The 26,080-nt window shown below is 38.5% G+C and overlaps 3 protein-coding genes across 4 annotated transcripts in view; 1 reads left to right on the forward strand and 2 right to left on the reverse strand.

Moving 5' to 3' along the window:
* Positions 1–4,697: 4,697 nt before the first annotated feature.
* Positions 4,698–8,036, reverse strand: dus4l (dihydrouridine synthase 4-like). The gene is made up of 6 exons (XM_081364314.1): positions 7,706–8,036; positions 7,493–7,614; positions 6,753–6,870; positions 6,455–6,577; positions 5,371–5,597; positions 4,698–5,291 (listed from the first exon to the last, which is right to left on the reverse strand). Exons 1-6 carry the CDS (start codon positions 7,813–7,815, stop codon positions 5,041–5,043), a joined length of 951 nt encoding a protein of 316 aa, XP_081220440.1. The 5' UTR covers positions 7,816–8,036; the 3' UTR covers positions 4,698–5,040.
* A 216-nt stretch (positions 8,037–8,252) lies between these two features.
* The window catches only part of cog5 (component of oligomeric golgi complex 5), a 73,410-nt gene continuing 55,582 nt past the window's right edge, over positions 8,253–26,080 (forward strand). The window contains exons 1-6 of one of the 2 annotated variants that reach the window (XM_081364432.1): positions 8,253–8,329; positions 8,508–8,647; positions 8,871–8,928; positions 9,776–9,830; positions 10,005–10,074; positions 13,176–13,296. In XM_081364432.1, coding sequence (XP_081220558.1) covers positions 8,284–8,329; positions 8,508–8,647; positions 8,871–8,928; positions 9,776–9,830; positions 10,005–10,074; positions 13,176–13,296 — 490 coding nt within the window. In that variant the 5' untranslated portion in view covers positions 8,253–8,283. The remainder of the gene's footprint in view (positions 8,330–8,507; positions 8,648–8,870; positions 8,929–9,775; positions 9,831–10,004; positions 10,075–13,175; positions 13,297–26,080) is intronic. The other variant, XM_081364433.1, reaches the window with a different exon arrangement.
* Positions 9,960–23,699, reverse strand: gpr22a (G protein-coupled receptor 22a). Its single transcript, XM_081364435.1, has 4 exons — positions 23,414–23,699; positions 21,571–22,517; positions 19,936–21,268; positions 9,960–10,638 (listed from the first exon to the last, which is right to left on the reverse strand). The coding sequence occupies exon 3, from the start codon at positions 21,262–21,264 to the stop codon at positions 19,972–19,974; it is 1,293 nt and encodes a 430-aa protein (XP_081220561.1). The 5' UTR covers positions 21,265–21,268; positions 21,571–22,517; positions 23,414–23,699; the 3' UTR covers positions 9,960–10,638; positions 19,936–19,971.

Here is a 26,080-nt window from a genome sequence, read left to right on the forward strand (position 1 = left end):
GGACCTAAGAGTAAGTTTTTTTTTTTTGTTTTTTTTTTATGTTAACTGCATGAATTTTGCCACAGGTATGTAATTTTATTGTAATTTTACTATTTCACCCCCATTTCATTTGAAAAAAAAATTTTTGCACTAGTTACACAAAATATTTATTTATATTTTATATAAAATATTGATTTTAATGTTCATAAATATTTTTCATTAACTTAAACTTCTATAACTTTTTTTTGGTTGCACTTTTTTCACTTCAACAACAATCTGCCAAGGGTCTTCTTTAAAATGAGACCAAACTTAAGTATTTGCTCCCAAGCGTAACATTTTTATGAGAGTTTTTTGACTTGGACATTTTTGTCCACTTTGGACCTAAGAATAAGTTTTTGTTTTTTTGTTAATGTTAACTGCATGAATTTTGAGCTATTATAGAGCCAGTTGGATAAATTATGCAATGATAATTGTGTGGGTGTGTTGGTATGGATGTCAGAGTGTGGTTGGTATGTGTGTTATATAAAAAAATGTGTTTGTGTGCATGTGTGTGTTTGAGAGAGAAAAACTCAACTGCAAATAACAAAGCCAGTCACTGTGTTCACCAGTGGAGTTTTGCTGGGATCCAATGGGGACAGTTTGGTACTGCACCCAAACAAAATCTTACTGAAAGCTAATTTTTTTAGATATCAACCTCAAATTTGGAACACAGTTTATTTAGATTTATGGCTTTGATTTTCTAGCCGTTTTAGAGTTCAACTTGTTTCATAAAATATATATTTTATATAAAATAATATTAATAAATCATTTTCATAAACTTAAACCTATATCACTTTTTTTTGGATTTACTTATAAAAAAAATTTAACTTCAGCAATAATCTGCCATGGGTATTCTTTAAAATGATACCAAAGTTAAGTCTTTGCTCCCAAGCTTCAACTTTTTATGACAGTTTTTTGACATGGACATTTTTGTCCTCTTTGGACCTATGTGTAACTTTTTTAAATTGATGCACAAGGGTTAATAAGAACGTTTATTAATAACACCACGTTGTGGCAACCCACACTAATTATAATCAACACCTGCAAGTGTCCAACACTTTGAAGAGTAAAAATTACAGAAGGTTACGTTAATTCAACTTTATTAAATCTAACTGCATAAGTTATGGTAATCAAATTGCACTTCCAAAAGTCATACATTTGTAAAAAAAAAAAAAAAAAAAAATGAATATACAAATTTATTTTAAGTATAATAAATAAAACATAAAAAGCAAAGATCAGAACATTTAATGAACAAAACCGGTTCTGGTAACTTACATGGCAGACTTAGTCGAAAGCCGGACGATAAAGTTCGGTAAACGGAATCAGTCCAGGAAACATCCACAAAGAAACGAATGAGACTAAATAGCAGACAAATGAAATGAAAAACTAAACAGTGCAAGCGAGGCTACATTAGTCACATTAGAGAATTAAGTTGTAGGTTGTGTTTGAACGTATGTTATAGAGCTCGGGATCGTTGCGTCACGCCGCAATGCATTGTGGGAATCACGGTACGGAAGTAAGATTGTACTGTATAGTAGCGTATAGTAGGCAGTAGGTAACGTTGATCATTTGGTCATTCATTTAGGTTATTTTCTGGAAAATGGTTCAGTATTGCTGTATTGTGAACTGCTGTAATCGGTCTCATGATCGACAGGGCAAACGCCTCATAAATCATATTAGTTTTCCCTATTTTCGTCGAATGGCTTGGGTCGCCGCTGGTCGTCAACCGGACGAAAACAGTGGATTATTGCACGTATGATAAATTACTCCTGAAGTGTAACAAACCCGCATAGACAAGCTTCGTAGCTCACAGAATCTGACAAGTGTACGTGTGTGTGTGTGTGTGTGTGTGTGTGTGTCACTACTGATGCTTGGTTAACGGTGCGAACGATTGTTTTCTCCGCGTTTACTTTGTAGATCTGCAGATCTTGCACTCATCCATTTGTGAACTGCAAGTGAGCCTCCAGTGACAAGTTTCTACTTTTCTAAAAGTGTGTACTTTTAAACAAACAATTCAAAACGAAAGAAAACAGACAGCTCTCTGCTTATGTAAGTTAATCCGTATGCAATTTGCATTTCTCTCTGGCGCGTTCACTTACAGCAAAGATTGCCAATCAGCATCGTCAACCTCATCTTTGCAGCCAAATGTGACAAAATAAAAAACATTTGTTTATTAAACAATTAAAATGTGTGTGTGAATGTTGTTGCCGAGGGCACAGGAAATTGTAAATCCGGCTCTGGATCGGAGATGTAAGCGCTACTCCACAGACCAGGTAGGAAAATATCAGGGAAACTGAGGCTTGGTATTAGCCACCTCCAGACTTAATTCATAGGGATCAAATCTTTTTTTTTTTTTTTTAAGTAGCGTTGTTTGGCTTCATTATTAAGTTTGTCAGTATACGGTATAGCCAACTTTTTTTGTCACGGCCCATAACTTTTTCTCTTTCTTTCTCGGTGCCGGTGGAGACCGGTCGGCTACGCTATTACTTTATTCCGAACACTTCTGCGTTGCCTCTAAAATGGCCGTGGTTACCCACAATGCATCATTCCATAACGTCTACGCCCGAGCTCTATTTAGCTGAGGTAAATAAAACGCAATACTCACGTATCCTTGCTCTATGAAGAACGAGACAACACAATGAGCCCAACGGGCGGTTGAGATTTAAAAGGCTGATTTTCGCGCTTCAGGGCAGTGACGAGTACATAATGTAGTCCAGTGGTTGTCAAGACACCGTTGGCACAACCTTAGCAATGGCCGTGAACGGTGGTTTAATGTCAACATTGTGACAACGCTGTAATAACCTTCACCACACAACGTATTTATAGCAACCTTTTGGCCATGTTGATGAAACGTTGTTAGAAGGTTGGGTACGTTGTGCCAACGTTCTGTGTTTGCTGTGTGACCATAGTGTGCGACAGGTCCTCCTCGCACCAATAAAAGGGAGGGGATTTATTCTGATTAAAGATTACTAGGCACATTCATTTAAAAAATAATAATGTTGTGCACGTATAAATCTTTTTTAATAAAGGAGTATTACATTTAAGAAAAAGAATTGTCTTTTTATTATTATTATTATTATTGTAGGGTGACTTTAAAGTTAATTACATATTATAAATTACTCAAAAAATCTAAAAATCTAAAATCAATCTCCACAGGAGGGCGCAATAACAAGCTTGAATGTAAAATCAACTTGACAAAAAAAAGCAGTTTTACAAATCAAAAAAAAAAGTTTTTTATCAAGAATAGCTATTAGATATAGATAAAATAGATATTTTTTTAGTCAGATAATGAAAGTTAATTATAATTATAAATCCTTGCAATATCAGTGATTATCAATATTGTAACTGAGTATTTTTCACCAATGACAAAAAGTATGTATTAAGGTTTGAACTACGAAAAAAGTAATTATCTAATGTGAAAGACCAAACCAGCCCTGAGTTCGACACAATCTCTGTGATAGAGAGGATCATTGTTTGATCAAACTTTTTTATTTCATTGTTTTTACACTACAAACACAAGATAAAGTGATGATAAAGCACATTTATTAACTGAAACTCAGTGGTGTCCTGGTTCAAATCCTTCTCTTTGTGGTAAAAATGCTGTAGCTTCTTTGGTTTTGTCAAAATATAAAAGACATGACCCCCCAAAAAAGAGGTGTAAGAGTGGACGCTCCAGTGGCTCAGCGGACTGTGCGTCGCTCAATCATGTGGAGAACCTGAGTTTGATTCCCACTCTTAGTTTCACTGGTTTTGTCCAAATATAAAAGACATGCCCTCAAAAAAGTGGCTCAGTGGTTTGAGGTTGTCCTCCCGTGTCAGGAGGATCCTGGTTCGAAACCGGCCTGGACACAGAAGCATGGTTGCGTTGAGGAATGGTCACCTGATCATGATCCGAGACAGGCATCAGGAGTGATCGGATCAGGCGAAAGAAACTTGGAAACGAAGGGGGGAGGGAATATCCAGACTCCTCCCCCTGGGGATTTCTCGGACCATAACAAGCAGTAGTTATATTTTATGTCAAATGTTTACTTATATAAAAAATATCCAGATCTGAGACTAAGTTGACAGCTGGTTTTTCCAGAGAACCAGTTGCTCCACCAGGATCCTGACTAGGACTCCTCCTCATTCTTCCATCCTCTTGTCCTCACCACCAATCACTCCATTTGTTGATTTCTTGGAGATCTGACCAGGCTTCAAACCAGAAACCTCTGAACCGTGAGGCAGCGCTCATACCTTTGAGCCACAGATCTCTTGGCTTTCACTTGCTGGAACTCATATATCACTGTTGTGACCCCGTGATTCTACAATAAACCAGTTAAAGTCAGACGAGATTCGAACCCGTGTCTCTATCGCAGCCTCGCACACAGAGACCCGACTCTCGCCGGTGAATATAACCAGCAGTGGTGGGATCTGAACACAGGGCATCATGATTAAAACACAACTCTTCATCTCCTGATTCACTGATCAGTGTTTTGAGCTTTTGTTTGCGTAAATGATGAAACACAAAAGTAAAGGTGGGGTTTGAACCAAGACTTTCCTGCACGAAAGGTGAACGATTATAAAACGATATATATATTTTTTTTAGATATATTTTATATATATATCTATGACTGTACAATATTGCACTATTTAAATGTTGTTTTCTTATTAATATTATTATTGTGTTATATTTTTATTTTGTGTAATAACTATGTATTTCTGTACTTTTCTTCTGCACTGGAAGCTCCTGTCACCAAGACAAATTCCTTGTGTGTGTAAACATACTTGACAATAAACCTCTTCCTGGTTCTAATTCAATAGCTTGTGTTTCAGATGTGTTTGGGTTGAGGCCAGTGGACTTTCAGAGCCCTACACTATGGCAATACTGGATTTAAAACTAGGAGATGTAAAATGTACTGCTTCTGCTTTGTTATTAAAAGCATGTTGCAGTTAATGCAGAAAACCAGCATTCTTTTTTTTTTAGGATGTTTTTCATTTGCGCCTTTATTTTAACTTATAAAAGAATACATTCATTAAAAACAACTATGTGGAGCCGTAAGTGTTGTGGAGGAAGTCGATGACTGCAGACGTACTGGATAAATTATTGAACACCCTCCTCTCAGGCTGAGAGGTGATGCGCTCCAGCATGTAAATCAGGTGATGGTGGAAACAGCTGAAGGGGGTCCCGTGCTCCACAGCGATGTCCACCCAGTCCCACACACACTGCAGCGGGGTCTCCTCGTACCCTGCGAACATGGCAGGATTGGCCAGCAATCCCCGAGCAGCCATCACACCTGCAGAGATTCAAAGGTATCAGGTACAGGTATCAGATAAAGATCATCCATGTGGAGAGGCAGTTGATCTGACACACACCATCCACCCCTGTGAGGGCGTAGGTGGCCTCCACATCCTGCAAGCTCTTGATGTCACCATTTGCGATGACTGGGATGGAAAGGCAATCCTTGATGGTCTTGATGGCATCATAATGAACAGGCTGGTGCCTCTCGTCGGATGTACGCCCGTGAACTGTAATCCACGAGACGCCTGCTGCCTCCGCCTTCTGACAGAGATCCACTGTCTTCCTGACATCTTTGTGAATTCTGAAGACAAGAAAAAACAAACCGCCAGTAAATGTCAAACCACTTAAATTTTTTTTTTTTTAAATAAAATAAATAATAATAATAATAATATTATATATATATATATATATATATATATATATATATATATATGTGTAAATACAAATATATATATATATATACACACTCACTCACTCTACTGGTCAAAGGTTTTAGATCTGTAAGATTTTTTTATGTTTTTAAAAGAAGTCTCTTCTGCTCACCAAGGCTGCATTTATTTGATAAAAAACAATAATAAAAAACACAGTATTATTGTGAAATATTATGACAATTTAAAATTACTGTTTTCTATTTTAATATATTTTAAAATGTAATTAATTCCTCAGATGAAAGCTGAATTTTCAACATCATTACTCCAGTCTTTAGAGTCACATGATCCTTCAGAAATCACTCTAATATGATGATTAGATGCTCAAAAAAACATTCATTATTATTTTCAATGTTGAAAACAGTTGTGTACCATTTTTTTTCAAAATTCTTTGATGAATAGAAAGTTCAGAAGAACCGCATTTATTTTGCATTACAGAAATACTTTGCATTACAGAAATAAATTCCATTTAAAAATATATTACAATAGAAAACAGTTATTTTACTTAGTAAAAATATTTCACAATATTGCTGTTTTTTTTTACTGTTTTTTTTTTTATCCAATAAATGCAGCCTTGGTGAGCAGAAGAGACATCTTTCAAGTTAGTCTGTTTTAAAGTAATCAACTGTCCAATCATTTCAACAAGTTTTAAAATGAAGACATTTTTCAAATTCATTAATACAAGTTAGCAAAACGAGTGAACTTTAAAGTCAGGAGATCATATGCTCACCTTATTTTAATGGATACTGCATAGTTGGGATTGTCTATTTGGTTTCGGACATGCCTAACCATGTCTTTCACAAGCTCAGGTTTGTTAATCAGACACGCACCGTAGCCTTCAGACACGGCCCACCTGCAACAAACACATCCACACGACTGCTGTCACTCAGAACGGGAAATGCTGGGAAACTGCAGCTTCCACAAACAACCTGTGCACAAAAAGTTCTACTAATTTTTTTTTTTATTCCTTACTTTTTTTAAGCAGTGTGTGATGGGTAATATTTCATTGCTCTGGATATTAGCATTACCTTTGTGGACAGCCACAGTTCAAATCCACCCCATCTGAGAAAGGAGAAACCACACATGCAGCATCTGCCAGCGTCTGTGCGTCCTTCGCAGCAAACTGGACAATTAAGGGTCGGTCAGCTAAGAAGCAAACACACGTTATATATGATACGAGTAGTTATTAAGTAGTAAGCTGTGACTCAACCAAAAGTTAAAGGTAGCGTTGCATCTAACAGTAGTCTCGTTGAGAAAACTGAGGTCAAGTTTATGAGAGAACACAGTTAATTCTCCCAATAAGTGTGAGTTTGTGTGTGTGATAGAGAGAGTGTGTGAGTGAAAACAATTAATTTATGTTTGACTGAACCCTTGACATGACACAGCTTACCCATAAAGTCACTGGACAATTTTAGGACAAATTTAGGTCTGTTAGTTTTTCTGCAGTCTGTTCATGTCACAAGGGAACAGGGAAAAAAACAATGCTATATACATATAATCATGCAAAATTAGAAAACACATTTTCCCATTTTATTTTTTTATTTTTATTAACATCAATGGCAGTATTTTAGCACAGACTTTACTGTCACTTGGTAATATGGCTAAAAATAATATCTGGCCGAGTGCATTAATAAAATTTAATCTATACCATGGTAAAAACTTTGCATATTATCGCACCTGTGCAGTTAATAGTACTATAGACATGTCAAAGTTTTGTTAACTTTTGTATGATAAATAATTTTAATATATACATATACAAAAGACTTACTCTTATTGGTGGTGAATTCGCTGTCTCTGGCTTTTGCAGAGCGCATGAAATCAGCTGCAATGATCATTGGGGTGAAACATAAATCACAGTCATATTTCCTCACTAAACATCTGAAAGCTAACCTGAAAAAAAGACAGAATAACCATTCAGAACACATACGACAAAATATTACATTAACAGTTACAGGAATGAATTCAATGCTGTCTAACTTACTTTGAGTAACGGACCATGGGTGCACATACTCTGACTGGCCTTCCTCTGTTAAACAAGTCCGTGATGATATTCCCACTATCCATTATTATTTTATCGTGGACCTCTGTCATAAATTCCGCGACTCACAATCCTGACATATTGTAAGAAGTCATCGCTCATGTCATATTAAACTCCTTATTAAAATGTACTCCATTTTAAATTGTAACAAACAGTACACATGTATTCCCTTAAAAAGCGCGTTCAAAATAGTAAACATTAGACTAAAACACGCATGTTCACGTTTGTCACTTCCGTTTGTCGTGTGAGTGGGTGTGTTTGACCTTTAACCTCTTATCCACAAGAAACGGAATTCATATTTATTTCCAGTTATAGCACGATAGATTATGACATAAATTAACAGAATACCTTGAACATTTTTCTAAAACTATTTAGATCAACATTACAATAAAATTGTGTCCGTTTGCGAATTTTTAATGAATGCCACGTCAGTACAGCTAATTCATATTCATGAGCCATCGCCGTTGCTCTCCATTCATGTTTTGACGCAGGAATTGCACGTCACTGATGAAGTGGCAACGATGGACGCCTATCCGGAATCAACAGCGAATTCACTACTGAAAGATGGTAATCTTCATTTAATACGAATTCTCTTTAAGATCTGATCTGTGCTGGTGGTTTTTAGGGTAGCCTGGCAGATTGATTATCTTTATTTGCAGTAAAAGCACAGTAACACACAGTGTATTCTCCAGGCAATGCGATCTCCTGTTATGTGTTTTATAAATCCTGATCCTTTTCCTTCCAGAGTGCTATACCGATTTCCTTAAAGAGGAATTCGACGTAAAGACATACACAGCTCAAGCCATTCATCATGCTGTCATTGCAGAGCAGCTGGCAAAGCTGGCAGAGGGCATCAGTCAGCTGGACAAAGAGCTGCACTGCCAGGTGAGTGACACCTGTCAATCAACAAGCACCAATGTTTCTATGCAGATCTACGTTAGGATCATGACCATAAAGTGAACTTACTGCAGAACTTACAGTCCTGGACTGTAGAAAGTGCACTAATCCTTTATAGAAATGTATCCAAGACAACTACTAATAAAAAGCTACCCGTGATAACACTAAAATTGTACAATATATTTAGCAATATTTTGTTTTTTTATCACAGGTAGTGGCCAGACATGAGGATCTACTAGCTCAGGCAACAGGGATCGAGTCTCTTGAAGGTAAAGTTTCACTACCTGCTTCACATTTTATTTTAGATATCCTCATCATCACCAGTTGGAGTAAGTTTATGTAATATAAGTTTAAATCCGGAAATGGAAAGTTGCGATTAGCCTTTTCTTACCTATTGTGACATATTGAACAAGAATAAATGTTGGGCGGGGCTTGATTTTCTCCATGTGGAAGTGATTGGATGGTTGTGGTTTGCTATTGGTGGATGTCATGTGAGTGACAGGTAAGACACATCATCACAACACACACCACAGAGAAGATTATTTTGATTAAAGATTATGAGGGCACATGAATGAAAATAATGATGTGGACAGATAAATCTTTAATAGTAAAAAACTACAATGTTCCATAGAAAATAAGAAATGTAAATTTTGAATTCATGGTGATTTTAAAGTAGTAGTAGTAAAAATCTTTATTTGTCCCTTTACAGGGCAATTTAAGCAGCTTCAACCTCACAAACATACACATTTTTATAAAACAGAAAACATCAAAAACCTAATCTAAAATCTAAAATACAATGCTTGACATTTCCTACCATTCATGTGTACTTTCAAATGAGCATTTCATACAAGTATATAAAAATGACATTTCCGAAGGTACATGTATAGAAGTTGCAGTGTGTTTTCCTCTGAATACTTACCTCGTCTGTCATAGTTTGAACAAACTGGGAAGACGGAGACACAGAGTTTGCACTTTTCAGGGAAATCAACTCATGAATTTGAATATGCATGCAATTTTCCAGCTGTCCTCCAGGGGGATCCCTTGTCACATCTCGAATTCTTGACCAGTGCACTCTTTCAGAGCATGGGAATTATGGGTGTTTTTGCTTCCACACAGGTGTCTTACAAATGATGCAGACCAGAATTGCAGCTCTCCAGAGTGCTGTGGAAAGGTATATTACCCCATTAAAGGCATTAAAATTGTCTGTGCTTTTAAAAGGTGGTGCATGATTAATAGACTTTAGAAAATGTCTCTGCAATTTGTGCACTAAAAAAGAAGTACCAATTTGTCAGATATTTTTCTACCAGTATTTTATTTACACATTTCTCTCTCTTTCCATTCTCAGGATAAGAACTAAAATCGTTGACCCATACAATAAGATTGTGGCACGGACGGCCCAGCTTGCCCGCTTACAGGTGTTGTTTTTTTCTTTATCTTTACATCTGCTTCTGTCATCCCATATCTCTATCCCTGGATATTCCAAGCAGACAAAGAGATTTGCATTCTGCTGAACCATTATTTCTTCACTGTCCTGCTTTACAAACACTGTGTGCTTTTTTCCTAAGGCTTGATTTCCATGTTTATTGGCTCAACATCTGAGATAGATACACAGTTCACAGTTGTTTGCAGTCAGGACAGATTCTGTAATGCACCCGATATGGGAAGAAAGAAAGAAAGAAAGAAACGCACACAAACAAAAAGAAAATCATTCTGGAGGATTAGATGTTTTAGAATATTGATTTGTGATTTATCACATCCACAAAAAAAAAAAACTTTTACAAATATTTTACCCAATAAAAAAAAAATCTTGTAATTAGTATAACATAGTATAGTAATAATCTCGTGTCATTCCAAATTCATTTGTTTTCTTAGAGGTATATGAAACAAATTTTATTTTGTGCAGTGTTTAATATTTACAATCTTTATGCAGCTCTTTTCCAACCACTTCACATGATTTCATCTTGAGTGAAGCTTCAAGCCTGCAGGGAAAAAAATCAATAAAAGTCAATTTGGGCCCGGAAAGGAAGGGTCTCTATCACACTTTATCAGTCACACACATGAATACACACATCTAGGTGAACAATAGTGTCCCGCTCGACACATTTTGCAGATTTACGGGGTCTTCAGTCCTGGTTTCGAGTGGCTTTGGGGAATTGTTTGTAAGTAAATATGAATGAAATACAGCTGTGGAAAGGTCATTGTGGTGATGAAATGATCCCCTTTACTCTCAAAACCTCTTTTCTTGTGTGGCTCTATAGAAGAGTAGAAAAACATTTGCATATTTGTGTTTGCTCATCAGCATAGCATCATCACATGCATGCTGCTGTCGCATACAGCATTTGGTAGTTGTCATTGGTATTTCTTCTTTAACATTTTTTAAACATCTTTTTCAATATCTGTATTGGATTTGGCACATACCTACAAAAAAAACCCCAAATGAATATTGATTACAGGAGTTACACTAAAGTGAACAAGGAGTTACAATAATGTTATTGCCCTGAAAAAGAAAAAAAGTTAGTTTGTTTTTTAATGGGGCAAGTTGTCACAATGGGAACCTGCAGTGTATTGAAATGTATAGAATACATTTGCAATGAAAAACAAGTCTGTGTCAAAATTATATTTGCAAAGGGGCGGAAAATTTCTGCTAAGTTTCCTGAAACTTTCCATGGGAAGTTAAGCTGGGGGAGTTTTGGAAATATTCAAAGTTGGAAACTTAATGGGAGTTATTGGAAATTTGGATAATTTATGCATACTGTATCATATACAAACATAAATATAAACATTTTGATTTGTCTTAAGCAGACATGCTTGTAAACTAATACAAATTTTAAAAATGACATTTTTTATTTATTTGTGAGTCGAACAAAAAAAGCATGAATGTTAGATAAATTGAACATATTTCCTATGATCCCAATGCATGCATCTGTTATTATTGCTCATATATTTTTCTAAAAGTAAGATGTGCAACCATTGTAGTATTTGACTGTCTGATGGCACACATAGATTCAGAAGTGTGGGGTATTGTTCATTTCATGTTGCCTTTGTGTCTGGGTCTCTCCTGCCCTTGCCTTTAGCAACAGATTTTAATTTATTTTTATTCCTCATAAGAATAAGACCAGACTTTACGATGGGGACACAGCTGAATTTTTTCCTGCTTTCCTTTTGAATTTTTCCGTATCTTTACACTATCTGACACTCTGTCACCCCGGGACAAAGCAATCAGTCTCAGACACACACAGAAAAAGATGCACGTACCTTTGGGACAGTTCAGCTGCACCTTTTTACTGAAACACAAAAAGACTGACCTCTCCGAGTCCTTCATTTGCCTGCTGTGTGCTGTCTGCCCACTGGCATGATTGTCATACTAACTGAACATGTGGCTTAGTTTCACGTTTTGAGCACAAATGCCCTGGGTTATAAGAGTTTACGCTTTATTTTATAATAGAAGTGTGTGTTGTCTACTAGGGTGAGAATCAAAGGCCTATTCATGCTTGTTTATAGTATTTGTGGGTGTGTGAAATTCATTGACAATGACTGTAATTGACATGCTATTCTAGTCCTAAAAGAATCCTGTGTGATAATGCACATCCTTCTCTTTGATAAAAGACTGAAAGTTATTATTAAAGCACCACTTATTCTGAGTATATTAACTCTTTCCCCGGCATTGATGGAATTTAACGGCTTTTTGTGTTTGCACTGTTATACGGTAGAGTACAGTATTCTCCGGGTCAAAACACAGGTGAAAAAAGAGCAGAAACAAGTTGTAAAATGTTGTAGTCTTTCAGAAAGAACACCATTTCTCAGCTTTTTGTTCAAAATGTTTTTTTTTTAATGAAACTTACCCACATCCAAGTTTTGATTAAAAAAAAAAAGAATGCTTGAAGCTAGAATAAAATGAGTTTTTGTTTAAAACCAGAGGCTTTTTTATATAAATATATATATTTGCATGTGCATAAATTCATACAACAAATTTTTCTAGGGGCCATGACATTTTTGTGAAAATGATCAAAAACACTGGCGGTGGTTGGTAGCTTAAATAAAATAAAATAAACGCTGGCAGTGAAAGAGTTAACAGATTTGTTTGAAACAAATTATGCTGTCATCCTACAGATGAATGCAATGGTCTTTATATATAGGTCAGGTTTCTCCTTCAATTTAAATCTGTCAGTTTAAGTCTGTCAATCTCTCCCTTCATTTTAAGATTGCCAGATGAAAACCTCTTAACAAGAAACACATCCTTCATGTCTGTTGCACAAAATGTGTGTAACAAGAGGTATTAATAATTATTGGTCGCTAATACCAGGTTTTCAGGTTTTATTGTACTGTAGGTACAATCTATATCATGGACACTATGGTTAGCATGGTACATTTTTGATAGAGGATTTCACTTTATCATAATGTGGGCATCATTATCTCATCATTGATATTTGCTTGTGCTGGTTATGATAGGCCCACAATTCATTATAGTATTTGATGAACACAGGAATGAGATGCCTTATCATATTTTGTGTGGAAGGTGGCGTGTGACCTGTTGAGAAGGATTATTCGCATCCTGTACCTGAGCAAACGACTGCAGGGGCAACTGCAAGGGGGCAGCAGAGAGATCACGAAAGCTGCCCAGAGCCTCAACGAGCTGGGTGAGTGACCTGTCACGACGAGCGTCTACTTTGCTCATCCCTCCTGTCCTTCACAATGTTTACTCGTGATGGAGCACTCTGTATGAGTGGCAACACTCTACCTATGTTGTCTTTATTGGATTATATCATATACACTCTTAAAAATAAAGGTTGCAAAAGGGGGTTTTCACAGCGATACAATAGAAGAATCACTTTTGGTTTCTCAAAGAACCTTTCAGTGAATCGTTCTTAAAAAATTGTTTTTCTTAGTGTGAAGAACATTTAAAAAATCCAAGAGCCTTTTAGGGGCTTTCGCACCAGGTAGTTAGGACCTCAGGGTAACACTTTATTTTACAGTGTCATTGTTACATATGTTACATTAGGGTTAGTAAGGGTAATTACCATAGTAATAACAGTAAATTATGCATAATTACATGCAATTAACCCTCAACAAAACCCTAATCCTACCCTAACCCTATAGTAAGTACATGCAGTTACTTAATATTACTCAGTACTTAAATATATAATTACACTGTAACAATGACACCTTAAAATAAAGTGTAACCGGAAACTCCGTAATAGGAACCAGGGAAGTCCTCTGAGAACTAAGGGCGTGTTCACACTTGTAGTTCGGTTTGCTTGGTTCGTTTCGTCCGGACCAAACAATAAACATTTGGTCCTGGTCCACTTAGCGTTCACATTGGCTTTTTAACACCGAACCTAAAGATACTGAACTTAAAGGCATAGGGATATGTTCACAACCTGATTGGTCGGCTTTTATTCTGTATATTTCAAGACGGGACTTACCGAACTTCGCAGAAATTCGTAATCATGTTTCGTTTGGTCCCTTCAAAGTCATGTTGGATTTCCTCCTTAGCACTGAGCTGTTTGAGAAGTGCCTGGACTTCAGCTAAAAGTTTTTCCATGTTCATGGAGTTAGTAGCCTAAATGTATATAAACTGTTTACATGGCTTCTTAAGAATGGTGGGTGTTGGTGTTTCACATGCATTCAGCCAATTAGCGTACATTTACGTCACTGGTGGTTCCTGTTGTGCTGGGTTAGATCCTACTCTGAAGTAGGAGCTAATTATAGTAGTTCCTATAATTAAAATCATTCCCAGTTCCTGCGGTGTGAACACGCCAAAAAGCGGGTACTTACAGTTATAGGAACTACGAAAACGTTCTTCTGGTGCAAAAGCCCGTGGAATGGAAAGGTTCTATATGCATGTTAAAGGTTCTTCATGGATGCCAATAAACAAACTTTCTTTTTCTTTTTCTGTAGACATGGCTTTTTTTCATATAGGATTTAGTTCTGTTTTAAGGGCACTACCGGTAATTATTCAAGTGCTATGGCATGCACCAATGTTGTGTAAATGGCTTCAGGACAATCTTGTACTATTTCCAGGTCAGCCCTGTTCTTGTGGCCTAAATGTTTTGATGAATTTGCAATGCAGGTGTGTGGACTGTCTGAAACTGGTTTAGGAATTGTCTGACCTGTTTTGGAGATATTGCAGGTTGTTTCGTTGAAAACCCCCCTTGATTAATGTCTGACCCGAATAGCGCTTACAAGTGACTTTAGTTTTAATAGTGACCAAAGTACATTATAGTAATCTCATACAGCTTAAAGTTGACAGGAAATCAAAAATGACCCCATTTACATTTAATACATGTTCCAGGTCATATTGGTGACTTCACCTCTCAACCCCTCTTTAGTCATACAAAGAGCACCTTTCATGATCCAATCAATCCCCCCCTCCCCCCGTTAAATCCTCTTTCACTAGAAATTTCAGAAGTAAAATGAGTTGAAATCACTGATCTATATAGAATCAGTGGTTGAAATGCTGTTTTATGTTGACTTTAAGGGTGTTGAATTGTTTTCGTGTAATTTTAGAACACTGCCATAATTGTTGTCTGGAATTCATGCGGTTGTGAACATTATCTGGAATGTAAAACTTATTTTCGGCTCTAGGTTTAATGGCTGCAATATCAGATTCATATTGACTCATACTCTATTGACCTTTTGTTTGTACATTTGCCTAGATTTCGAAAGGACAGATAAATAGCACAATGCAAATTCAGTGTGCTCTTAGTAAACACATGTCTTCATTATTAAGGCACAGGCCCTGTGGGAAATATTCCAGTGAAGATCAGCAAGGTACTTTTTTCCCCCGGTTTCTATTTGCATATTCTTTTCAACTGAAGCTAAATCAATGCAGGCGAACAGTAGTTTCCCATTGTGCATACGAAGGGCATGCTGATATTGGCATTTACCGCTTGCATAATATTATGCCGTGGCAAGCAACACAAAGTATTTCTGTCTGTTTCTCTTCTTTACTTATATACATATAAGTTCTGTTCCAAAACTTAGTAAACTGCCTAGCTAGACAGCGTTTTAAACCATCACAGGTCCAATTCCCATGTGAACGCTGGCTGCCTTCAAAGATACCTCATTTTATCCCAATTTCAGGGCATCGTTGCATGTTTTTTTTTTTTTTGCAGAAGTCCTAAAATGCACTGTGACAGTGAAGGAATCAGCAACATTATAATGTCAAACTGGATTAGAACCAAAACCAAAAAAACTCTGCTTTTCGTGAGTTAGCTGTATTTTTGAGTTGCTGTCTGTTAGCGTTCCAAATCAACTGGTTATTATGAGATGGCATAAAAAGCAGCAGCTTGTGTTAGCAGTAGAAAACATGCCAGCTCTCTAGCTTTTAGTGTAGTCTTATTCTCTTCATGACACAATATGATTCAGTAATATGTTTTCTCCATCCATTTAATTATTTATCATGTCAAAGTGAGTGTCATATTTGGATTCATCTCACCCAACTAATGGATTACAGAGACATCTTTGCATTAGCATCACTGTCCAGGACAAGACAATTAGAGTCCTTTTTTCGCAGGATGCTCAGCTTTTATGCCTTCCCTCCACCCCCTCAAGATATAACATGAACAGCCAAGGTCTGGTTTGATATCATTATCTGTGTGTGCAGCTCTCTGGCATCCAGCGTAGAAAGCTGTCTAACAAATCTCCCATTAGGCAACCTGTTTAAAAACATTCTGCCTCACACGGGTAGAACAGAGTTTTGTCTATAGGTTTTGATAGAATGTTTTATGGTACATGTCAGATTACAGTCATCTTTTTTTCCAATTACAGCAGGATGCAGCCCTGAAACTGTAGAAGCAATTAAACTGCTTTCTTTTGATTGGAAGTCTGTCGCGGTCTAGGGCACGCTGTCCTCAGATGGTGTTACAAGAAATCCGATGAGGTGCAGTTGGACAGTGATTGGTTTCGAGCTTGAGAGTTTATAAAACTGCTGATAGCATCATGCTATTTGGATTGTAAACAAGACGATCAGTAAATGATAATGGACCCTTAAAGGTTTAATTGACAAATCGCTTTCCTGTTTACCATGCGACATGACTGTGTAAGACGTTAGCTGAGACATCATTGTGTTCCAGTGTAGGGTTGTTCGGATGTACAGCATATATCATGCAATAGGATAAACGTGTTAAGGGTAGAGACCTATACTGTGATGTATATCCTGATACACATCTTCATTAGGCATTGCTTTACCCTAGTGACCAATATGGCATGAATTCCAAAATTTCATATTACTCTTTGTGCAGGCCATTGGTTGTTTTCTGATTGTGTCCACAAAACAAATGTCTGAATCACCCTTGAATTATAGTGGTCCTAACAAAATAATGACAGCACACTTAGTAACATGATTTATGAATCCTTTCCCAGCTATGTAAGGGAGGGATGGGCAGCCAGATGGATTGATGAACAGTTGAAGGAGAACTCGAAATTGCTTAAAGGGAGGATTGACTATAGGCTAGCTAGGGCAATGGAGGAAGGTGAGGGTGTTTTGATTGCCAGAAGGCGTGTGTGTGACTGCTGTCAGCCGCAATGAGATGATTGGAGTGGGATGAATGAATGAATGAAGCATTTATATAGCGCTTTTCTTATGTACTACTTTGCACCCAAAGCACTTTACAATCTTCAAATGAGATCACATGGGCAAACTGAAGGAATGATGCTGTTGAGGAGGGGAGAAAATAATCTTTACAATCATCACATGGGATCACAAACTGAAGGAATGATGCTGTTGAGGAGAGGAAATCTGCAGTCTGTTATGGAGACAATTATATTTCTACATGTGAGTAAATGTACTCACGTGAGCCACCTTGTTACCTTATATTTTGAAATAATAATTTAGATTAAGTAATACAAGGGAATTGATTCTGTTTGTTCCTTTTTTACGTTATCTGAACTGCACCTGTCTGTCAAATGGAGATGGAGTGTCAATCACACGACTTCGGACTCAGGGACTCCCTCCTTTGGGAATATGTGAGTGGCATGTGGATGTCAAGATCAGTGTAGCGAGGTAAAAGGAATAGATTGGGTGAATGAAAGCAGACAGTGGAGAGGTAAGGATGCTCCAATTAGACAGATTTTAAAGACAAAGAGGTGAAACAATCCTCTTTGTAGTTTGATTAAAGGCTGTGGATATAGAGGCAAACAGGGAGAAATTTGACTCTTGAATGCTGCTCAAAGTTTAGTTTGTGTTATGTAAAACAAAACAAAAAAGCTAATCAAGTTACTGGGGTCTAAATCAAGATACATGTAATAATAGCAATACCAGGCAGTTCAATATTCTTAACCTCTTTTTATTGGCATTAACAATGAAACAGTACTTTGCATTAGTGCTAATGTGACTTTGGATGTTTTCAGGCCCTGAATATGGCAGAGCCGTTCCAGTTTTGGCAGCCCTTCTTACTGGCAGGGGCCAGTACTCGTTTTTTTTTTTCACATGCGCCTCAGAAATGTTGTTTACAGCTAAAACAATAAAGCCTTCATTCACGAGAAACCCCAAATCATAGGTCAACTCATCATAGGGCAACAGCTCCACAGGCCTCTGTATGATACGTTGCATATGATGATACAATTGCCTTAAAGGGCTTTTAAAAGATTGAGTCCTTTGGAGATGTCTGGGAGGGCACTTAAGCTAAAAGTTAACATTTTACAATTGATTTTGAAGCACAGGGCCCCAAGATAGCTGGGTCTTGGGTACAGCGGTTTGGACACATTTGACACTACAGTAACTCAGTGTTTTGAGATACCTGTAACACCATTAAATACATGCATCAATCATGTACTTCAACTCCCACTTGCTCTTGTTTCAGCATAGTGTGTGAGCTCTAAATATGGATCAGCTACCTTGGCTTTCTGAACTGTAATCTAGATAAACTCAAGAACACATGATTGTAGAACAGTCACTTGATGATATAAGCTGAACCTTAGTAGTTTAGTTCCTAACACTGCAGTAATTAGTAATGAACTGTTAGATGGGTTTTCAATCAAGTTTAAAGCCTATCCAACTGAGCTGCGCTTTGGGTAACTGCCAGTATCTGTGCATATAATTGTTTTGCATTTTGCGCCGGTGCTGAAAAAGGAAGTGAAAGATTTAGTGCATAAAAATCTTTAAGTGCTTGAAAAAGCTGTTTAATTTGATAAAGTAAATTCAATCAGGAATTAGGGGCTCTATGATTATGAGTCATATGTAGCCTCATTGACTCCCTTGAGATATTGTCGCCTCTATTTACTGGTTATGTGACATCAAAAGTTTGTATTAGTCTCAGCACTGCTAGATTACACCATAAGCAAGATACCATCCAATACTAGCACCTATTACTGAATTCGAGCATTTCAACCAAATTGGGAATTGACCTGCATCTCAGAACTGCATTTTGCTTAATTTTCAGTGTGCAATGGTATGACTTTGCCCCTAACACAGATCAATGTGTGACCTTTCATTGCTGCAGTGCAAGGGGTGATTATTTTTCCTAGTCTGCCAAAAGATACATTTATCACCCTCTAATCAGTTTAACCTATAATCAAACACCATCAGCTCAATGGGTCTCATAAGGTCAAGTATTTAAAGTCAACACCTTTTCATTGACATTCCCCAACCACTTCATGCCCCAGCAGCTTTATTGGACAATATGCTGTGTACCACCTTCCTCATCCCTATAAAAAGATGTGATTTGTATGCCAACTGGCCGTGCGGGTGATTTTGAAAGGAAGCAGACCTTGCTTTGAAAGTACACCCTGTGACTTGTTGACCCGAGTAATATAGCTATCTTGTTAATTGTATTGCAGGGTAAAGGGCAGATAGATATCCACTTAATGAAACCCATAGTTTGAATTCTTAAAAGTGTTTGACTTATTTTTTCCACAAGTAAAAATTGGGGTTGCTGAAGCTGAAGGAGAACAGACATAAAATCTCTTTCTCTACAGAGTGAAAGCGTGTTTACTCCTGAAGTGTGGCCCAGTGTTTTCACAAAGCAATTGCGTAAGGTTCATCATGAAAAAATCTCTTCAGTTGTTTTTTGGGGTATTTAATGCAAATGAACAAACCCAGGAGCATCAGTTTCTACTTCTTTACATTTATGGTTTATACTTAGGTATGAATGTACAATCTCTAGGACCACTTCAATAAAGCACATGCAGTATTTACACTACCATCTATGACATCTACAATAGTCACCATTACAATAAATAAGAATAAATTATTCCTCTTGAGGTACTGTACAATTAATACACTTAAGTTCATTACTGCTTTGGATTAGTGGTTTCCCTTTTTAATGAATCTTTACCTGATGATGATATTTTCCTAATATTGGCCCAGTAGCTCATTCCACATCCTCCGATGAGAGGCATTTTTGCCTGACCTCTGTCTCCTCGAAAGTCACCTTTTTGTTCCTTTTTGGGTCAATCCATGAGTTGTGGATGACCACATTATTAGGCATGGGGTCAGCCTCTACAACTGACACAACACGCTTCTTCATTTTACTCTTTAGAACCTTTTGAAATTTCTGCCGAGTGAAGGCATAGAGCAACGGGTGAAAAATGGTGGTTCCATAAGCCATTACCAGGAAGCCCAGTCTGAGACGCACAGTGAAGTTGCTCGGCCCTGCACTCAGGATAACCGTGTTGAGCACGGTGATGGGTGTCCAGCAAAGCAGGAAGGTGGAGATGATAAGAAGTGACATGCGAAAAACCCTCTTTTGCCGCTCACGGCGTTCCCTGTGCCGTTTGACTGCCCTACGGAGGGCTATGATCACAGACACAGAGGTACGCATACCCAGTGGTGGATTCCTGCCTGCACTGCTCTGCGAGGCATCGGTGGACTCTGGCTGAGTGGAAGTCATGGACATGGTCTTTTTCTTTCTTGGTTTCTTCTTGGGCGCCGAATGGAAACGTGTGCCAATACGGATGTTGAGTGCCTGCAGAATCTTGTAGTAAGTAACCAGCATGACCACAGCAGTGAAGAAGAAGATTGGAATCTGTGCCAGCAGGTGATAATAGAGTCCCAGTTCACAGTAGTAATGGTTTGAAGGTTCTTCCCCCTCTGTCTGATTCCTTTCGTTACCTGCTTGGCTAAAGAAACCCTCTTCTATAAAGGGTACTAGAAAGCTGAGGAATGATAGAGCCCAAATGGACCCTAATAGAGCCACTGCACGTCCCATTGTTAGTACTCGATTTGCAGGCCGAACTGAGATATCATAGCGGTCTAGTGTGATGGCCAGGACATTGGCAGCAGTAGCGACGCTAGCAAAGGACACACAAGCCTCGTGGAAGCAGCAAAGGAGTGCATTATTTCCCTCGAGTGGTAATAGCACCACCACAATCGTAAGTGGGATGCAACCCACACACACTAGAACGTCCAGCACATGAAGGTTCATGGTTACAATGTTGCTGACAGAACTCACCAGGTTTGACTTCATACAATAGAGAGCCAGAACAGTCAGGTTGCTACTGAGACCCAGCACAATCTCCAACATGAGGAAACCTGTTAGAGACACCTGGAAGCTGACAGGGTAAGGAGTGTCCAGGTCCATTTCGGAGTCAAGAGATTCAACGTTATCGAGGACAGTGAAGTTGCTCATGATGGCCTGGAATCCCAGCACAGGAGGGGTATGCATTCTCCTACACATGCAAAAAAATTAAAGTGGCTGTTTTAACATGTCTGCTGGGTCAATTTATTGTTAACACAGCAGGCTATTACCAGAAATTAGCTGTTGTTTAGATGCTACAGGTTTGTCTGAGAAGCATTTCTATGGCATGCTACTGAGTGTTTACGCCAAAACTGTTTAGCTGTTTAGTACAACTTACCCAAAATCTAGCTGTCAACTAACAAGAATGTGAATGTACCATATTAAAAAAGAACCTAAAAAGAAAGAGACATTTATATGCAATACATTTATATGCAAAACACTAACGAAACTCACCCCTCCCTTGTGTTCACTGTTCTTGTTAGGAGCTTGTGTAGCAAATGCAACCAAAGCGCTGATGTGTTGGCAGGATGTCATAGACGCCAACCATACTCCAACGCCTCTTTTATCTCGGCAGTGTCCTTTGCTCCTTCAACGCCATTCTGTTATGTGCCTGCTCCGTTGTGGGCTTGCTTTTTTTTTTAGTTTTTATGAAAGAAGTGATTTAAAATGACCTAAGATTTAACAAGTGCTTCAGCAAAGGCTGTCATCAGCCCCAGCATGGCACAGACTGAACAAGTGATAACACCCCGGTTTCCTCAAACACCTCTCTGTAGGGTTGATTAAACGCAGTCCAAACGGCTCATACCTCATTCCCTCGCATCCTCAGATTTCTGTGGGAGGATGTGGGAGATGGAAACACACTCTGCTCTTCCTTTTTTTTCAGAGCGTGGGAAGGGTTTGTGCATTGTAATATCCACGTGGTTTTGACATGAAAGCTGTGTTGTATTCAGGCTTGTCTTTAGCCTTTTGTCCTTTGTATTGGCCAAACAGATCTTGCAGAATTGATCAGGGACAGCACCATGTCCCATCCTCAGTGATTATTCCAAGACTTTGTGAACCACAAGCAGAAATGCATCTCTTTCAGTGTGACACGTTAGGACTAGCATTCTCTCGTCACCATATAATACAAGTTGCACCGTCTCCGTGCAGAGTCCACGGCCCCTTGTATTCCACCTGAGTAAATCACGCCCCCACTTGCTGTGCCACAGTACAGCTCCAGGAGACCAGTCAGGTAGACAGCGGTACACAGTAATCACAACAAGGTCACAGGTTTCCAGAGGGAAGGAGGTAGTCAAGCCGGTGCACTGTGTGGCATATATATTTACCCTCTTTTATTTCACAGTGTTCATGTGGGACACCAGAACAGGAGCTCCATCCTCAGTAGTTTTACTCTCTGGCTGCTGGTAGGTGCAAAAAAAAAGTAAGAGTTAGAATTACTTTGTTGTCTATCTCCTGGAGTCATGACCTTGAAAATCTCTACAGGATAGTGGCATCTCCTTAGCATTCATAAAAGCCATTTTACTGTAGCTCTTGTTCTATTATAAAACGTGCATTTTATTTGTCCATAAATGTAATGGAGAGACCTTGCAGAGATTGTGCACCACAGTCAGTCAAATTTTTATGTCTTTGATGGTGTCTCTGGTGTAATTATTTGGCCGAAAAGCTTTATACCCAATAGAAACTCATTAAACAGTGACTGTGAGTGGTTGTTTGCAGAGCAAGTTGCAGTACTCCCACACCATACTTCCAAGGGCTATACTCCATATATCATACATCTCCAAGCATCTCTCACTTTTTTCATCTCCAAGCATCTCTCTCGGGTTGTTTTTTTTTTTTTTTTTTTTTGAGCTAGAAGGTAGCTTTCAGCACTAGACAGAAGCAGTAATGGCGACAAGAGCGCTCACATCATCTTCCCCTTAAGAGGATAATGGGTTGGATGGGTTTCGATTGCTCAGTTTTGCTCTTTCCACATACATTAATTGAGTTAAATGTGTCAGTTACTGTGTTGGCCACTGGAGGAACCACATAAAATACAGCATGTATCTTTTTTCCACAGTGTGAAAAAAAAAAATCTTTCTGTCCACAGTATAGAAGCCAACTGCTCTGAATTTAAAGCATGCTGTCACGTAAATTTGCTCACCTTTGGTATTAACCCTGTACAGTATTTCCTGTATTTTAAAAAGTAAAGGTTGTCAGCTTTAAACAGATCTCTAAAGTTATCGCTTGTATGAAATAGCATGCATTCCCCTTAGCAGATGCTCTAGTTGTGAGAGTACAGAAACCTGAAGCTTTTTACCTCTAGTTGCTGCCATAAGAGCGAGTGACCTGGTAGCCCATATATTTCCCAGTTTGAGTAGAGCCATGCCAGGACGAGTGATAAAGGACATGCTTGTCTGAAGGGATGAGTCTGCCTGTCTTCCTCTATCTGCCTTTCTCTAAGCCCTCCTGCGCCTGTCAAAGGGGGGCAGGGAAGTCAGATGTTGTAGGATGTAGTGTCATGCATCTTGCTTGGAGATCTGCTCCTCTCCTCCTCCCTTGTTCCTTCCCTCTCAGTCTTTCTCTCTCTTACCATCCCTACACTCAGCGCTTTCAAAATGCCCTACCTACTCATTTCTCTCCTCCTCCTCTTTTCTCTCTCTCTCTCTCTCTCTTCCCTCCTACCTCCCCTCATCGCTCTCGCTTTCCCTCCCCCTTCCTCTGCTGTGGTTTATAACACTTATCTGGTTCCCGATTGGTCTCGTGTAATAGTTGTAACCCTTTCTTTTCCTGTTGCTCAAATAGGGCTTACACCAACAGGTGAATTTCCCTCTCTTTATTGACATTGACAAAAATACTGTCTAACTTCCTTACTTTTTATTTATGTTCCTAAATCGCTCATACATCCACAGTTTTGGAGTGAGTAAATAAGCAAAGGATATAAAACATTTTAAAATAGCCCTCAGCAAGGATAAGTGAGTTTGCTTGCAAAGCAAGGGCGCTATTTGAGTCTTCATAATGCAAACATGACAAACCTCACATGAAGCGTGATTTAGGTTCAGTCTTTTTTGCTGTACATGTGTGGGCGTGTTGGTGCACACTGATGTGAAGAGAAGGAATGGGCTAATTATGGAACATAATTTTCTCACCAAATTAAAAACTGTTATTGTAAATCTCAAAAATATCACAAAAAAGCCTTGGTATTCAAATTACCAAGCTGAACATACCCGTAAATATTCAAGGTGGGCATTAATATTTAAACTTTTTATTCAGACCCTTTCCCAAGACAGTTCTCGGTAGATTCCCAAGCGAGAGAGAGAATGTGTGTTCATATTTTTTATATTTTTAGACAGGTCCTTGAGCTAAAGCCCCAAAGCGTTATTTCCCTCAATTACAAAAGCTGATGTTTCATTTGGCATTTGTAGTGTCTGTCAGTAATGACCACTCTCTTTGTCGTTATCTCTCTCTTGTTGTATAAACTGCCCTATTGAGTGTGTTTGTGTGATTCTAGCTTGATAATGCTGCTGTGACTGATGCTCATTGAGTGGAAGCAGAACTCCAGAAGCCCTGGATGAATTAACTTGTGCTTAGCAACCGCAGGTTCCAGGAGCGGAAGGTAAGACGCCAGGTGCCAGCTCACTGGAAGAGGCATGAGGGATGGATAGTTGTGTAAAATCTACGCCTCTGAAGCAACCTCTTAGAAGCAAGCGTGCCCACTTGGTCTCTGGCACGACCCTCTGGGATTCTGCCTTGCAGTTTGCCGCTTCTCATCTGGCTGAATCCTTTCCATATATTTGGGGTCTTTTTTTAAATGGTTATTACATTTTTGTCCTCAAATTGTATACATTTAAAGCAAAAGCCATTTATTAATTAATGGTTTTAATATTTTCTATCAACTTATGAGGATAGTTCGCCTTTAAATAAAAATTGTGTCATCAGTTACTCACCCTTGCCCTTCCAAACCTGACTTTCTTTTTCATTCAGAACACAAACAAAGATATTTTGTTTTTGTCCATGCTGTGAAAGTCGGGTTTGGAACAGCATTAGTGTGAGTAATTTTCTATCCATTAATTAAAGAATTTGATGAGTGGACTCAGGTATGTCAGTTTTTTGACAACAGCTTTGAATGTAGGCCATCCAATCAGATTTTAGAGCCATCTTGATGTGTGAGATCAGTGTGAGCTGTGGGCCGTACCTCTTTTTCCGGCTCAGTTTTAAACCCCATCCCTCTCTATCCTCTCTGGCACTGTTACATCTCATCCAGAGCCATGTGTCAGGTAGGAGAGGTCGGAAAACTTTATCTGAATGTGGTTTGCTGTCCCTAGGCAGTTCTCCAGTATCTGCTGTTACGTTTAAGATATGCTGTTCCTTTTTTATTGGTACATGTTGTTAACTTTAACAAATACATTTGACCAGAAGCTTAAAGGAAACAGCCACCTAAAACCGAAGCCAAACAGGAAATTCTGGTTGGCCTGCAGTGTTATATTTTGTTGGCTCAGTACTCCTCTGAGACTCGGGAGCTGTTCTTGGTCACATTCCCAGTGTCTCCAAGGGCTCTTTTGCATGTGGACTTGAGACAGACCAAATGCAGATGACAGACCCAGTGGTCAAAGTCGCCTCTGGCAGTCCACAGTCCCCAAAGACCTCCAGCTGTTCCGTCATGGCCGAGCGTGATAAATGCACATCTGTTGAGCTGGGTCTAAGTGGAACTAAACAAGTTTACCACTGCACTTCAGCGAGATGAATTTTGGGCACATGACTGAAATGATTTTGGAGCATTCAAAGGCCTAGAATAAGATACAAGCAAATGCAAGGACATTTTAGATGCTTTTACGGCATATATATTTTGTATAACCATCTGTATCAATTCCATTGGGTGTAAGAGTGCTTGAACATCGGTTTAATCAAGCACTCTTACAACCAATGGAATTGATATAAATGGTTATACAAAATATTGTACAATCTGCAATCTAAGAGAGTTGTGTTT

This window comes from Scardinius erythrophthalmus (genome assembly GCF_964197995.2).
Source record: "Scardinius erythrophthalmus genome assembly, chromosome: 4".
NCBI lineage: Eukaryota > Metazoa > Chordata > Actinopteri > Cypriniformes > Leuciscidae > Scardinius > Scardinius erythrophthalmus.